General features: G+C 47.5%; 1 protein-coding gene across 2 annotated transcripts in view; it reads left to right on the top strand.

Annotated features, from left to right (window-relative positions):
• Positions 1-16,681, top strand: part of COX10 (cytochrome c oxidase assembly factor heme A:farnesyltransferase COX10) — a 117,735-nt gene that overhangs the window by 90,013 nt on the left and 11,041 nt on the right. For both annotated transcript variants that reach the window (XM_081109632.1, XM_081109633.1), the window contains one exon: positions 16,274-16,506. In XM_081109632.1, coding sequence (XP_080965758.1) covers positions 16,274-16,506 — 233 coding nt within the window. The remainder of the gene's footprint in view (positions 1-16,273; positions 16,507-16,681) is intronic.

Below are 16,681 nucleotides of genomic sequence, written 5' to 3'. Positions count from 1 at the left end.
CGGTCAAGGGCATGTACCTTGGTTGCGGGCACATCCCCAGTGGGAGATGTGCAAGAGGCAGCTGGTCGATGTTTCTCTCTCATCGATGTTTCTAACTCTCTATCTCTCTCTCTTCCTCTCTGTGAAAAATCAATAAAATATATTTAAAAAAAAAAAAAAAACTTTTGAGGTTTCCTAAATATATTTAAGAAAAATACTTACTTTAAATTCTTCACCGTATCATAGCAGGCCTCCTTCCCATCCTTCCCACCTCATCCCCACTCTGCTCACCTTTCTCATTCATTCTCTTCCTTACTTTGTGACTGAGTGGAACTGCTGGTGTTGTCACTGAAGGGCCATGCTTTCTCTCGTCTCCGCCAGGTTTGCTCACCTGCCCTTTCACTGCCTGGCTGGGTTTTATGCCGAGTGCTCCTTCCTCTGAAAGGACAGCTGTCTCCATACTTGGGTGAGGTGGTGGTTTGTCTCTGTTCCTTGAGCGCCCTGTCGGAGCACCCCTGAGCACGCTGGTTCCGTCTGTGTCTTCTGCTCTGATCACCACACTGCAGGAGCTCTGCCAAGGCAGAGAGCGCGTATTCTGCACCAGGGACTGCGGGGCCCCAGGAGTGAGCAGAGACCTGCCTTGGGTCCAGCGGGAGCTCATGACAGCTTGGACCAGGTGGACTCGGTGGAGGTGAAGTCTTGCAGTCCCTCAGTTCAGAACTGAGGCTGGCCCCTGTTGCCTACAAGTTCAGTTAAATTGTGTCTGCTTTCCAACACCTTCCCCATGGATCACCAGTCTCCACAAATGAACTCTGCCCCTCCCCCCCAGCCTCTGCCTTTTCCCTCCTCTGCAACATTTGTTCCTTAGAGAGTATTTCTGTACCGTCTGCATGTATGTCCACCTTCCTTAAATTCTGCAGCTCTTTATATAGGGACCACAAAATTCATCATAAGGCAGAACAGCAAAGGGGACATGAGAAACTGACCCCTAGGAGACGCAGCCCAAGCCAGTCGAATCCTCACAACCAACGCAGCAGAAGTACTCGAGGTTAATCAGGCAGAATGGCGAGAACCCTGCAGGGATGCACCCTTTAGAATTCTCCATCTCCTCCCGAGAGTCAGGCCAACGGCAGGAGCTGTGAATGCCCAGCCACTAAATATAGACTTTCCTTTTGTTCCCCCTATTTACGTAACTCAGTGATTCTCAAACTTTAGTGGATGCAGTTATTTTTTTTTCTTCCTTTCTGGAATTGTATACACATAACCTTATGTGTCCTTTATGAATGACTTCGGGAGACTTTGTAGGAAATGTTGAGTATAATACACATCCACCTTAGAACCGACCTAAACAAACTCCGTGGACTGCAGCTCTTCAGAAGATGCATGTGCATCCAGCCCATTGCGTTTGATTGCCAGTCTTGGGCTGCCTGCCTCTCCTTAGATGGGGCTGCTGCCATTTGTCTATATTGTTTCAGATGATGGAGAAACTGACATTGAATATCCTATATAATAAAAAGGTAATATGCAATAGACCGAATGGCAGATGCTCTGACCGGTAGGTTAGCTTGCTGTTGGGGTCTGGCCGATTGGGACTGAACGAGATGGGCCGGATACGCCTGGAGCCCTCCCTCGGTCCCTCCCCAACCCAGTTGTGCACCGGTAGGGTCCCTCAGTCAGGCCTGTACCCTCTCGCAATCTGGGACCCCTGAGGGGATGTCAGAGAGCCGGTTTCAGCCCGATCCCACAGGCTACATCCCTTGGGATGGCACCAGACGTAGGGCTCATGGCTGGCGAGAGCTTCTGTGGCAGCGTGAGCCTCTCCCGATCGGGACTGATTGGGCGTGAGCCTGCGGCAGGCACAGTGGGCTGGGATGAGCAGGAGCGGCAGTTAGGAGCTGCAGGTGGCATTGGGCAGCGGGTTTCGGCCTGATCCCTACAGGCCACCCAGAGAGACCCCACCCATGCACGAATTCCTGCACCGGGCCTCTAGTCCTATCTAATAAAAGACAAAAAGGGTAATTGACCATACCTTTGCTACGCTTCCCATTGGCTAATCAGGATGATATGCAAATTAACCGCCAACAAAGATCGTGGCCGGCAGCCACGCAGCTGAAGCGAGCAGGAGGTGTGCTTGCTCCAGTGATGGAGGAATCCAAGGTTCCCCGCCTGCCGCGGCCTGGCTCTGAGCTCCGAAAGCAACAAAGTTTCAATTATAGAAGCTAAACAAACCCCAGATACCTGCTTTTAGCAAGCCATGGCCTCAGAGCTGGAGCGAGCAAGAGCCAGCTCTCAGCTCCAGTGACGGCAACAAAGTTTCAATTATAGAAAGTAAATAAATCCCATAACAAAAAAGAAAGAAAGAAAAAAAAGAAGAGGCTGGGAGCTTCAGTCGCTGGCCAGCCCTCAGCCCCTCACCCAGACTGACCAGGCACCCCAGTGGGAACCACCACCCTAAAGGGGGTGTGGCCAGCCTGAAAACAGCCATCAGCCCCTCATCCAGGCTGGCCAGCACCCCAGTGGGGACCCCCACCCTGAAGGGGGTGTGACCAGCTGCAGACAGCCATCAGCCCTCACCCAGGCTGGCCAGACACCCAAGCAGGACCCCCACCCTGATCCAGGACACCAGGGCAAACCATCCGTCCCCCACCTGTGCACCAGGCCTCTATCCTATATAGTAAAAGGGTAATATGCAAACTGACCCTAACAGCAGAAAGACTGGGAATGACTGGTCACTATGGCACACACCACCAGGGGGCAGATGCTCAATTCAGGAGCTGCCCCCTGGTGGTCAGTGCACTCCCACAGGGGGACCTCTGCTCAGCCACAAGCCAGGCTGATGGCTGCCAATACAGCGGTGGTGGTGGGAGCCTCTCCTGACTCCTCAGCAGTGCTAAGGATGTCTGACTGCAGCTTAGGCCTGCTCCCTGCTGGCAAGTGGACATCCCCCGAGGGCTGCCGGGCTGCCAGAGGGATGTCTGAGTGCCAGCTTAGGCCCAGTTCCCCAGGGAGCAGGCCTAAGCCAGCAGGTGGTCATCCCCTGAGGGATCCCAGACTGCAAGAGGGCACAGGGGCTGAGGTACTCCCTCTCCCCTGAGTGCACAAATTTTTGTGCACCAGGCCTCTAGTATATAATAAAGGAATAGTAAGGTCATTGACTGTTTTTGAAATAACCAATTACAATATAAACATACCTTTTATATTTAGGCAACATAAATTTTTACAACTAAAATGCCATTTAATGAGAATAAAATCTATGAAATTACATTGTAATTTGTTTCATTTTCCCAAGGAGAATTCAGAGGGCAGTACTTTATATCTTTATTGCCTACATAAAATGCCAATTCTGTATGTCTAAAGTATCACAGTAGCCCGGCTTGCATGGCTCAGTGGTTGAGTGTCTACCTATGAACCAGGAGATCACAGTGATTCCCAGTCAGGGCACAAGTCCCGGTTGTGGGCTCTATTCCCAGTGTGGGGCATGCAGCAGGCAGCCAATTAATGATTCTCTCTCATCATTGATGTTTCTATCTCTCTCTCCCTCTCCCTTCCTCTCTGAAATCAATAAAAATATATTTTAAAAAAATAAAGTATCACAGAGTAAGGAAAATAGAAGGAAAGGAAGGGAGGGAGGGAGGGAGGGAGGGAAGGAGAGAGGGAGGGAGGGAGGAAAAAATTGTCTCCTTTATCAACTACCTGGGGAAATACTGCTTTTTCAGATTTTAACTCATCCTGATTTTGCAGGGACATGAAGTTATCAGTTACTCTGTCTAGTCTAGGGTTTTACTATGCGTGCAGGTGGTTAATAGAAACATCCTTCTGCAGCTTCCATTTAGCAAATGGGATTCCTATGGAAACACTTGACCCCATGGCTTTCTGCTTTTTACGTCGGCTCTGGGCCTGGGTGGTAGAATTATTTATCAGCCTTTAATGGCTTGGGCCACTTGGTGGATTGGAGCTCATGCCCCTCACATCGCTCCGGAAGCCCCCGGGTGCACGGGGAGAAGCTCGGAGCCAGTCAGGCACATTCGGCACCACTAGCTCCAGCGTCTGCAGCTGAGGACGTCTGGAGAGAAGGGCCCCAGAGAGTCAGGGTGGCGCTGCCCTGCCTCTGGTCTGGCTCCTCACCCCAGGCCTGCTACTGTACACTTGGAGCCAAACCACTGCCAGGGCCCTGCAGCTAAGCATAAGCACCACAGCAGCCTAGCCGGAGGGCCCCACTGCTGGCAGAATGGACGTGTGCATGGTTGGTAGTAGGACTAGTCACGGGCAAATCCAGATGTGGTTTGTCTGACACCTCACATTTCTCTGCCGTTTGTACATCCTCACCAGTAACTTCCTTCCTTTCACCCTGTGTATCATGCCGGCATCCGATTCCTCCAACTGCTCCACCTCAGGAAGCTCTGTGGTAATTGCAGCTTTGGCTAATGGGATAAGAAGGATTTAGTAGTTTTAGGGTGGCCCTGGGGACGGGTAAGAGCGAGGTGTAGGTGCAAGTGAATGTCCCCACTAGTTCTCCCTAAGATTATAGCTGCAAGATTCTAACACCTGTTTTGGAAGTTGTGGGGGCCCATGGGCCTATGGGGCCCATTTTTGCGTTACGTTCTGTGTGCCTGAGACCTGGGCCCAGCTTGTCTGGAGCAGGTGTACAGCTCAGCCTCACCCTGGGGTCTCTCGGTGCCTCTTTAGCCCCAGTGGGTCCTTTTCTTCAGACAGTACTTGAACAAGTGGTCCCCTGTCCTGAGAAACGTCTACTAATTAGCTTTCTCCTGTTCTCTCTTTGTAGGCAGGCTGCTGGAAGGAGTGGTCCACGCACCATTCCTTGATTTCAGTTTAGCCTCCCACTCACTGTGCACCTCTGCTTCTCTCTGTACTTGCCCTTCATTCTTCTCTCTCTGACTGGCTCTTCTGACCCACTTTCACTTAAACTGACGCATCATCAACATGGTGGCCTCGGCCATAGCCCCAAGGTCTTCCAGCTGAGTCCTCTGTCCCGTTCCAAAGCCTCTGAGAGAAAATAGGATGGCTCGGGCTCGGGCCAGACATTTCATCCCGGTGCAGTCAGTCCCTGTGGCAGTGGAAAGGGTGTGGGGACAGAGTACCCAAGGCTGCCCCTGCCCCTGCCAGGGCTGCTTCTGGGGAGGGGAGCCCGCCCTCAGCCAGGTGTGGACTCAGGCCCTGACTCACTTACTTATCCCCATATTTCCAGCTACGATCCAGCTTCCACCCCAGTATACACACTTTACATCCAGTTCTTCCGTGGTTTGCAGTCAAAGGTAGAAATTCTTAAATTAACTGAGTCCTCTTTTGCCTCAGACATACAGAAGTATGTGTCCTCTCTCAAGCCTTCCCTGCAATTTGTGGGAAATTTGGACTCTGTCCTGGTTCTTTCAAAGTGGAAATTTTCTGTTTTGTGTCTCTGTTTTTGGTCTGTCATCTTTATCTAAATTGAAGTCCCTCAGACTTAAATTTGTAATGTATTTTACACATGTATTTTTTTTAAGTAATAACCTTTTTTCTGGTCTAGCCTAATTAATATTAATCTTTCTTAAGAATGTCAAGGCTTAATGTCTCCTATATATTTTAGAATTAATAATTCCCTTGTCTAATTCAATTCATTAAAAATGTATTGATTACCTATAATGTTACCAGCACTGTCAGTTCTGTTTTTATAATGCTCAGAAGGCTCATAATCGCAGTGAAAAAATTAGCCAGATGCATAAAATGCTTAGCAGACAGGACAGAGGAGCCCATAAACACGTAGTGAATGAAATGAATGAGTTGGCACAAACACGGAGTTCTCTGCGAGGTCAGAAAGAGACGGCAGGCCTGGACAGCCTGGACAGGGAAAGCTTCCCGAGGAGGGGCCTGCGCTGGGCCATCTTCCTTGTTATTTTAAAACATCTTTATTTTGATTACGTCTCCTTTGATTAGCTATTTTTCAGCCTGGTGATGTTGACAGGGAAATAATACATGTCAGCATTAGTTTTTCCAACTTAATGGATCAGATGGGAGTGATGCATAACTTCTGAGCTTTGGGTGTGGGCTGTAAGCAGGAGATAGAGCGATAAGGCAGAGTGAAAGGTTACTTACAGGAGAAATTTAAACACTTGGAATTGGGGTCGGCCACTACCTGGAGTTCCAATGAGTGACGAAGATTGAGTTTTCAGAATGAAATGGATTATTTAGCTGGCATTATTAACGCAAAGCACAGGGTTTAGTCTAAGTATTATAGGGATTTGCAGGAGACATTTTTCAAATTTACTGAAGGTTTTACCAGTAAGCACTTAAGCAAATGTAAACGTTTTGCGGGCTGCAGGGGAGCCGTGAACATTAGTCATCGGCAGTCACACTGGCCTCGCAGACGTGCTGGGCCAGGCTGCCGCTCGGCACCGCTCCTGAGGTTGTTGTGATTAGACTCCTGGTGTGGATATGTTGCAAATGTAATAAGAACATAAACATTTTATAAGTATAGGAATTTCTGTTTTTACTGGTAGCCAGTCATTTGAAGTGTCAGGAAGAACAAATTTGATCTCGACTTAAATCATAGTGGTGCTGGCATAGAGAACTTTGTCCTTAAAGTGAAATCTTTCAAGGCTATGAACCACAATATGAAGAGCCAACAAGAAGGTTTTGTGCATGTCAGCCGGGCCTAGTTGTCATAGGGGGTGAAGGAGAGGAGCACCGAAAGGCATCTCCCTCTCAGATCAGAGAGGAGAGAGCATGTGTGATTATTCTGAAGCATCGTGACTTGTGAGATGGAGGTTCTTCAATTCTCATGACCCTTTTTATAACCATAAAATAGTCAGGTATTTTAATAAATATAAAGAATTACCTATCATATCATAGTAACTAAATTGATCATTTGTAACCACTTGAGAAACAAGTTGTAGCAGAAATACCTTTTACTAATCCGGAGCTATTTGGTCTAATGTCCTATCACTTTAGTTCCTTCTCTTTTCAGTAACATGATGATCAAATGCTCTTCTCATTGACCGGTGTTATGTGAGCTGGTGAGTCTGAAGACAGTGCTCTCGTTTGCATGGTTGGTTAAGGTTTGTTTCAGCAACATTCCAGGCCCATCTTGGGTACAGGGACTGAGAGATGTGCACAGTAGAGGCGCTGAAGAGGTTGGGTGTGGAGGGCAGGGAGGAGAATGGCCCAGGGGAAACATTCTGAGAGGTCTTGTTTGGATACCTGGGCTGATTCTTAGAGGATGAGGGGGAAATGCTCCCAGGAAAGACAGGGGACTGTTGGGGGGGTGAGGTGGGAAGGCTGCGTGAGTTCTGGGGCAGAGGGGCTGGTGCAGGGCGCAGGGAGCTCTGGCACCTGGACCAGGGCTGCAGGGCGCAGCAGCAGGCCAAGTCCTGAAGAGGCACTTTTTGTTTGGCCTGCTGTGCTGTTCTACATTTGCCAACATTTAAAAATAGAAAAGTTTAACATAAAACCCCAGATTTCTGGGTTTCTTGGCACATTCCTCCATGGTATCTGCCAGCCAAACCTGAATAGCAGTTCCCACAGTCCTCACCATTCTAATTTTTTTCAGTAGGCCCACTTTTTACTCCTTTCTATCGCCAGCCTGGGCCCTGTGGTGTCTGCGTTTGCACACGTTGCCCTACACCAAGGCCCAGTCCTGAGTGGGTGCAGGAGATGGAGTTACTGTACCTACATTTTATGTAGGTGAACTGAGCGGCTCTTTTTTTTTTACGTAGAATCTTGTAAATTAAAAGGGAGAGAGCTAGAGAATTAAACCATCTGGCTCAGCGCGCCAGGAAACGGAAACGAACGTGCTTCCCTGCGGCAGGTGTCACGGAGCTGGGCCAGTAGAGGCCTCCGGAGGTGGGCCCGAGCAAGTGCCAGGCGCTGGGAGGAATCCTTGAGACCGGACCGCTGGCTGGAGACAGCTGTCATGGGTGGATTGAATGATGGGAGTCCCCTCTGAGAATCCCAGAGTCTTTGTGCATCGCTGACCCAAAATTTAAACTGAATTGATGTCATAGACGTCAAGAGTCACCATCGCTTCCTCCTGAATTAGAAGGCTGGACCTCAGAGGTCAGCAGTGGGGTGTCATCATAGCTATTTTTTTTTACCTCCCTCTTAGATTAATAAGATGCTTGTAATTTAAAAAAAAACTCATCAGCTCAGATCTGCTTTGTTTTTTTCCTTGAAGAAAGTTTTTCTAATATAATACACAGTCCCCATGTTCTGAATATAATCATGCCCAAAATACTTCCTTATTCTTGGATTTCTTTTTAACATGTTTAGACGTTTAATTTAATTTCTAAGCAGGTTGCCATCATTTTTTATATAATTGATATCTTTTCAAGCATTGCTGTAATCAATTTTCTTTTAAAATATATTTCATGTCCTCTCTTTCTTCCTACATTCCTTAAATTACAAATATCCATCAGTCCTCTGCTGCCTGCAGTACCTATCACTTGAGTCGTCTTCAGAAATAGAAGATTCCTAAGTAAGAGTCTGGGGAGATGTTTTTAGAATAGGTATCTCTAGAGACTTTCCCCAAAAACTCAAGCCAAAACTCAAATGTCAAATTTACACATGAAATTAAAGTTCAGTTAGCTCGGTTTGATTAAGGTTTGGGGTTTTCTTTTGTTTTTGAAGAAAGGAAATTTTATTTTGTAATTAAAAAATCATTTGTGCTGAAATAATGAGCCAGAAGTATGAGATTAATTTTTGTGTAAACCAATTACCTGCAGAGCTGCTTACAATATAAAGCTTTATTGATTGAACATAACATTTCCTAGCCCTCTCTGACACGTTGCTTAAACAGAAAGGCCATATTTCCCCAGCAAGTTATTTTAAAAGTCAGGTAATTTAAATTACATTTATTAAGTGCAATAAATAGAAATCAAATTTAAAAACTTGTATGTTTATTCTCATTTGTTCCTAATTTTTATAGAAAATTCCACTTTGATCAGGCTACTAAGGATTGGTGTTTAGTAAGCAAAGAAATATTATGTTTTAAAAGAGGAATAAATAATTCATAGAAATGTGTTGACAAATTTCTCCTCCCTCATAGTCTATTAGTTTCTTTCCCGCAGTCGCCTTGGGCAGGAAAGGCGGACGGGGAAGGATCTTGGGCATTGATGCTCAGTGGGAAGATACGCAATTTAAAAAGTAATTCCGTTTTGGATATGAGTTGGAAATAGGTCATCACTCAACCCTCAGCATGAGCCATAAACCTATTTGCATGAGTGACTGAATGAATATAAATTGTTTTTTTACTTCAAGAAAATTATTAGATTTTTTTTCTGCCACCATTTCCCACCCCCCCCCCCCACCAAATAGAACTGTTTTCTTCATTCACACATTTATTCTATTTTATTAAAAATTAGAATATTTTTGCAATGTCATCATGCCCCATTCACCTGCTTTTCTGATCTTTCCTCTATACATTTCTTCCAGTGGAACTCCAGGGAGAACCACTCAGAGACATTAACTTCTCTGTTCTTAATGAAGCCATCGCAGCAACTGCTGCAGGGACGCAGGAGCAGCCGTGTTCTCAACAACAGTTTGCATGTGACAGTCTATCTGTTCTCATGCTGATTTATTTTTCTGTAACTTGATATAATAAAATTAAATTCTTAATTTAAAGTTATAATAGAAAATAAAAATAGTTTTGCCACTTTAATTCACAGCCATCATTTATAATTTATAACTGAGAAATTACATTCTTGAGTGTATATATATTTTTTCATATTCTAATATAGATTCATAAGTCTTTTTGAGTTTAAAAAAATATATCAGTGGAAACAATTTATTTCAAGTTTGTCTGCCCCTACTTCCTTCCAATTTTAAATAGGCCCACCTTATTTAAATACATAATTCTGTATTATTTCACCTGTTCTTTTTCTTATAGATGAGTTTATCATTTGAGAGTTTGTAGTACTTGTGTTTATTTGTTTAATGTCTATCTTCCTTTCTAGACTAAACTTTGCTTCTGTCTTGTTCTCAGCTGTATACCCACACTTAGCGTTATGGCTAACTACTAGTATATAAGCAATGAGGAATTCGAAGGAATTAACAAATGGACACTACGTAGCTTTATTTACATTATTGTATTTGATTTTTAGCTATGTAGTAAGTTGTTCCTATTTTACAAATAAAGAAACTAACACCAACTTGTTAACATTAAACAGCTAAATAGGGGAGAACCCCGCCTCCCCTGTGATCCTGTCACCGAGTTGTTTGTGTAAGCCAGTTTGATTTGGGGTTCAGTCTTGACAAATAGCAGAGCCCTAATATATCCCTTACTTTTTAATTGAGGAACCCGAGAGTCAGAGAGGTTCGGTAAGTGGCCCAGTTCTACATTCCCAGCTCACACCAGAGTCAGAACGTGGCCCCAGCAACCTGCTTCCTATTCAGCATGCTTATTCAGGCTACTGCGTGCCAACCCCAGCATAGCAATGCTAATGAAGAACATGAAAGCATTTCGGAATGTTGTTGTTATGAAAGTGTTCCAGGAGACACATGGTGACCGTAGTACAATGAACACCATATCCCACCACCCAGGGTCTGCAGTTGTCAACGGTTTGCCACACTTGTTTCATCTCACCCTTGAATGGCCCAAGCACTTTGAGCTATATGGCCACATTAAATTAGGGCAGATGAAGCAGAGAAGTGGGGGGACATACCTGTTGTCCCTCAGCTGATAACAGAACTAGTTTGCTGCCCTGTGTTCTTCCCACGTGGAATATGTCAAAAGACAACTGAAAGTGGGTGACCTACCAGGCCAGCCATAGTCAGCAGTGAAGTGGAGTGACAGTGGAGGGCTCAGCTCATCGGAAGTGGCAGCTGAAACCAGCCTCACACTGGCAATGGGGTGCAGTGGGTCTCCGACTTCAGCAAGCCTCAACATCGCCTGGATTCCTAGCAGGTTCCCAGGCGATGCTACACTGTGGGTCCAGGGACCACACTTAGCTAGAACCATGGATTCTTCCAGGAAGTTTGTGCTCAGTCCTCTCCCCACAGCCCAGGAAACACAGGTAGCCTGCTTAGCCTGCCTTCATGTCCTGCTCTAGAAATCAGACCTTTGAGTAGCATCTGAAAAGGGAAGTGAATTTACATGGTAAAAGAAGCAAAAGGAATTAAAATGGTAAAAGGAACAAAAAGGCTAATGAAAAAGAATTTTTTTTTTAATTTTAAATGAAGAATAAATGCCATAGCCGGTGTGGCCGAGTGGTTGGAGCGTCAGCCCAAGCACCAAAGGGGTTCGATTCCCAGTCAAGGGCACATACCTGGGTTGCCCCCTGCCCCCAGTGGGGGCACGTGCTGGAAGCAACCAGTTGCTGTGTGTCTTTCACATCTATGTTTCTCTCCCTCCCTCCACCCTCTGAAAAGCAATTGGGAAAAAATCCTCATGTGAGAAATTAAAAAAATAAATAAATGGAGAAATAACTGGGTAAGTCTGTCTGTCAGTCTGTCTTCCTCTATTTCTCCGCAGGTTTGGGATACTTTCCTTACCCATTTAGGAGCAGAGGAGCAGATGCGTTTTTGATCAAGGGCTGAGCGGTGTGACTGGGAAGAAGGATGCATGTTGGGCAGTTGAGCTAAAATACCACATCAGTCACTGATGAAATCGCCGTCAGTCCCTTGCGCTCTGTCCCTGGCTTTGGTGAGTCAGTTGTGTTGGACTCAGTTGAGGGAAGAAATGAGCTTCTCTCATTCATCTCTGTATCAGGAATAGATTTCTTTTAAAACAGTGAAACTTAACTTTAATCGCCACCTTATTCAAAGATTTCATTGTAAATCCAACTTGAAAAAATAATCCACTCTATATCATTTCTCTTTGTCCCAGAACCATTATTTCTGCAAGTCCTCCTCCTACTTAGAGTTTCACAAAGAATTTGCTTCTATTACTGACGTATTTTCATTATGTACAAATCCTGCCATTTATCAAGATAAGCCCTTTGTTTAACTCTTGTACTCTACCTTATTTTAGACAGAGCTTCAGTTAACTTGTAAAGCTATGTGAAATATGACAAAATTGGTCAAAAGCCCAGCAGACGTGGCTCAGTGGTTGAGTGTTGACCTATGAACCAGGAAATCACAGTTCAGTTCCCAGTCAGGGCATATACTGGGGTTGCAGACTCAATCCCCAGTGTGGGGTGTGCAGGAGGCAGCCAATGAATGATTCTCATCACTGATGTTTCTCTCTCTCTCTCTCTCTCTCTCTCTCTCTCTCTCTCTCACCCCTCCCCCCCCTTCCTCTCTGAAATCAATTAAAAATATATGGTGTTTTCTTTAAAACCACCTCATAAAAAGACTTGGGAGAGATAAAATAGAGCCAAAAATAATCAATCTAAAAATGCAAACCATGGCCACCACCTGTGATTCTACCGAAGCGCCTCCGGGGAAGGGCGCCTGCTCTTTGCTGCCTTGCTCTGCACCACCAGCAGATTTGGGAATATCAGATGGCAGATCAGAGAGCTGGCTAGGCGAATTCTGTTCCTTTCAGCTAGCATTTGATAAACATTGCGTGGCAGTGTGTCCATGATTCTCCTCAAAATGTCTGACGTGATTTCCCTTGTGAGGCGGACGATGCATGTCCATCGCTGGCCGTGCTGGCAGGTGGAGCGATCCTTCTGAAAAGCAGGTGTGCTCTTTTCTGCCCCTAGTTAAAACTGCTGGCTCTGCCTGTGCCCAGAGGCAATGTTAGGTGTCTGACCTGGCCTTCCTGACCTCTGCTCTCTGCCTCTCCCCACCCCACACTGCACTCCAGGCGGTGGCCCCTGCCCTGCTGGCTCCCTGCCTGGACCCCGCCTCTCCGCCCTTGTTGCCCATCTCCCGCCCACCCATCCGCTAGGTCACAGTTTGCAGGTCAGCTTCCTGGAACCCTTCCCTGTGCACCCTCCGCCCACTCTGTCCATCGGTCTCCCAGGCTGCCGTGTCCTCTGCTGACACTCCCGACTGTGGCTGCCTGCTACCTCTGCCAGCTCCCATATTCTCTCCGGGCTTTTTTAGTGCTTTCCAATCATTTTTGTCTCAGGGAGTGCAGTAGAAAGTCAGGCTATCGGTACAGTGGGGTGAACTGAAGGAACTTTTCTTTTGAACATATTTTTATTGATTTTAGAGAAGAAGGGAGAGGGAGAGAGAGAGAAACATCAATGATGAGAGAGAATCATTGATCGGCTGCCTCTTGCACATCCTGCAAGAGCCTGCAACCCAGGCATGTACCCTTGACCAGAATCAAACCTGGGACGCTTCAGTCTGCAGGCCGACGCTCTATCCACTGAGCTGAACCAGCTAGTGCTGAAGGAACCTTCAAACCCAACAGGAGTCTCCTCCCAGCTAAAGGAAGCTGCCTGAAGGTCCCAGCTTGCAGCAGACCCAAGAAATAAGTGAATCAGCAAGTCCTGTTGCACCAGTGCCCGCCTCCCCCCCCCCCCCCCAGACTGTGGGAGCTCTGGACCAAATGAGGGAGCCAGCAAGTCCTGTTGCACCAGTGCCCCCCACTGGGGGAGCTTGGACAGAATGAGGGAGCCAGCGAGTGACCTGAGCCCAGGTCCTGCTCCTGAGCTATTCCTTAGTGAGTCTCAGTGTCTCATCTGTAAAATGAGGGCAAGATTGTCTCAATACACAGGCTTCACTTGGTTCATTTTTGTTTTGTGTTTAATGCCATTCCCAGTGTTGACACGGGTCCTGGAAACAGGCTCCTTGTGATGCCGCCCGTGGAGTATAAACCAGTGTACACTCCGGAGTATAGATGGGTGGTGCAAGTCCGAACCCCTAAAACGTGCAAAATGCCTAAAGTCTGGCTTAACAATCGCACATCTAGAAACTTACCCTCAGAATGTATCCTGATCGGCTCTGTGAATAGCAGTCTGTCTGTAAGGTATTCCTCCCAACATTTTTTCTATGTAAAGAAATGGAAAAATACCAAGTATCCAAACAGAGTCTAGAGATGGAATTAATTGTGGTATAGCCATAGAATAGGCCACTGTGTAACTAATGATGATGATGTAAAAGAATTCTTAATGGCATGGGGAAATTATTAAGATATATTGAAATTAAGTAAGTAACAAAACCACAATTCAGTATGTTCTCGGTTATGTTTTAGGTAGATATGTTATTAAGAAAAGGCTAGAAAGAAAGAAACCAATATGTTTCCCTGAATAACCAATTTAGAATTTCTTCTTTGTGATTTTTTATAGTTGCAGTGTTTCCAAGATGAACATATATTGCTTTTAGAATACATGTTTTAGGAAAAATAAAGCATCATGAAAATAAACTTCACAGAGTTTGAACTGGCGCACCTTTGCCCATAGCGTGCGGAAGCCCTGAGGTTCCAGGGTCAGGCCGGCCGGGGGCGGCGGTCTGTGAGGGCTGGCGCTGGAGCGACCTGCTCCCCGGGAGGTGTGCTCGTGCCTCCGCAGGCCTCGCCAGCCTCCTCTGTTCGTACTCGTGTCCCTGGGCGCGCTGGTTCGCTCACCAAAAGTAAGCCCATGGTTTCCTGTGATGTCCGGGAGGGTCAGAAATTAAGCTTCCACATACAGTTGCCCATCACGATAAATTAGATTCAGGCATGCTTTTCTAAGGGTGCTTTTCACAATTCGAATACAACTGGCTCCCACAGACCTTGGAGAAAGAAGGAACAACCTTTTTTTCACACAAGGTCCAACTGAGGAAAAATAAAAATGTTTATGAGCCACATTTTTCTCCCACCCAAAATAAAACTTGCTTTGTAGAATCCCATAGGAAGGGGGAAATCTGTCCTTATAAGCTATAAAACACATTATGAAAGAATAACAGTTATAATATTTGCACTGCTTTTTAGCCATCTCCGTCTGGGCACACGGGGTGGAACAACACAGGCACTGTCCTAAACTTGACTCTGAGAAATTATGTCACCCACCATATCTGAAAACCAAGTGAGAAGTCGTTTCAGGGGGTGGGAGAGGAGGGGTGCGGGCAGGTAGGAAGCCAGGCTGGAGACATGAGCCCTGTGCAGTCGCTTCATCAGCATGTGTGGGTTTGAAGAGGTACAGTAAGAACTTTGGGGGAAATATGAACAAAGTAATTGTTCAGAGGATGCAAAAGGCCAATAGTGGAGATAGAAGATAAAGACAGGTTTGGGAGGAGATTAAATTAGAGCAAAAGTAGAGTTTATCTTTAAAAATGGAGATGGTGTCCCCTCCTCCCCAAAATGGAAGAAGGGTCAGGCAGTAAAGATGAGGATATTTGCCACTGCCGAGGGCATTAGGGGCCAGGGTGAATCTGGAGACTTGAGAAAGGGGAGAGGAATTGGTCGGTTATAGGGTTTTCTCTAGCAGGAGTGGAGACAGTGGGCCAGAAGGCGGATTCAGAAATGGCACCCAGAGTGGGAGTGGTTTTGGGGGGTGGGGAACAGAATAAAGACTGAGGGTGCCGAGCGAGGGCTGAGGAAGTAGCTGACAAGATTTAGGAGTGGTGGCCGGGACAGAGGAAGTTCTCCCTCCGACTGCATGTGCCGTGGAGTCTCGGGGTAGCTCACGGGCCTTCCATCTCAAGCATCTGGACAGCAGCGCATCCCTGGTCGGCTCTCCGCTCCATCCGGACTCCCATCTGCTGGGAGCTGCCTCCAGGCCCAGCGCTCAGCACACCAGTGGAAGCTGGACTTCTCCAAGCCCCTCCCAGCTCTCGGTTCTGCTTCCCTGACTCACCGGGCATTCCAGCTGGCGCTCTCCTCACTCCCAACCCCCTTCCCAGTCCTGACTTGTCATAGTCTTTCCTCAAGGGGCAGGGTTGGGAGCACAGGGCTTCCCTCCGGCCATGGGAACCTGCAGCCCTGGGAATGGAGAGTGCTGCCTCCCGTAGGGGGAAGGTTCTTCCTGGGGAACTGGCCGTTGCCAGACCTGAGCCCCCGAGAAGCTGCACACCCGTGACTCCCGCCTCCCAGGGGGCGCAGTGTGGGGCCTGCCGGGTGGTTTCCTCAGAGGCCCCGGCCTGACTTCTGTAGGGAGAGGGCGCAGTGGAGTGACCTCAGGTTTCTTAAAGAATAAATGAACATGCATGTTATCAGAAACTAGTACGTCCCATTTATGTTCACTTCAAAGTCTTCCACAAGGTTCTGCACAAAGTGTACTCTGAAAAAGTAGACTGTTGAGAATGAGGCTTGCGGTCACCATTGCCATTGCAGTTTTCCTTACATTTCCCAGTTTCGTGAAGAAGATGCCCAGACAGGAAGGAGCCAGCCCTGCTCCCAGCTGGCTTCCTCGGATGGGTGGGTGCTGCTCGTCAGCTCCGATCCCTGCCGGGTTCACGCTGCAAGTGACCGCTATGCTCTGCTCTCTTGCAGCCCGCTGCTCGCTGTGACCTTTGCCGCTTGCTGTGCCGTCCCAGGAGTCGCCCTTCTGACCTGGGGGGTGAACCCCCTCACAGGAGCCCTGGGGCTCTTCAACATTTTCCTGTACACCTGCTGCTACACCCCGCTGAAGAGGGTCAGCATTGCCAACACGTGGGTCGGAGCCGTGGTGGGCGCCATCCCCCCCGTCATGGGCTGGACAGCAGCTACTGGCAGCCTAGATGCTGGTGAGTGTGTCCCGCCCGCGCAGCGGGCACGTGGACAGGTGCGGGGGCCGGCGCTCAGGCTCTCCCCGCAGCATGAGCACGCACTGGTCAGAGGCTCTTCCTGGCCCAGGCAGCAGGACGTGGTGTTCGAGTCCATTTCACTGGGCCCTGTGGGCAGTGCGCGCAGGGGCAGGCT

This window comes from Myotis nattereri, assembly GCF_964212035.1.
Source record: "Myotis nattereri genome assembly, chromosome: 16".
Lineage (NCBI taxonomy): Eukaryota > Metazoa > Chordata > Mammalia > Chiroptera > Vespertilionidae > Myotis > Myotis nattereri.
Note: the sequence above shows the minus strand (reverse complement) of the source record. Positions and strands in the feature narration are given on the sequence as shown.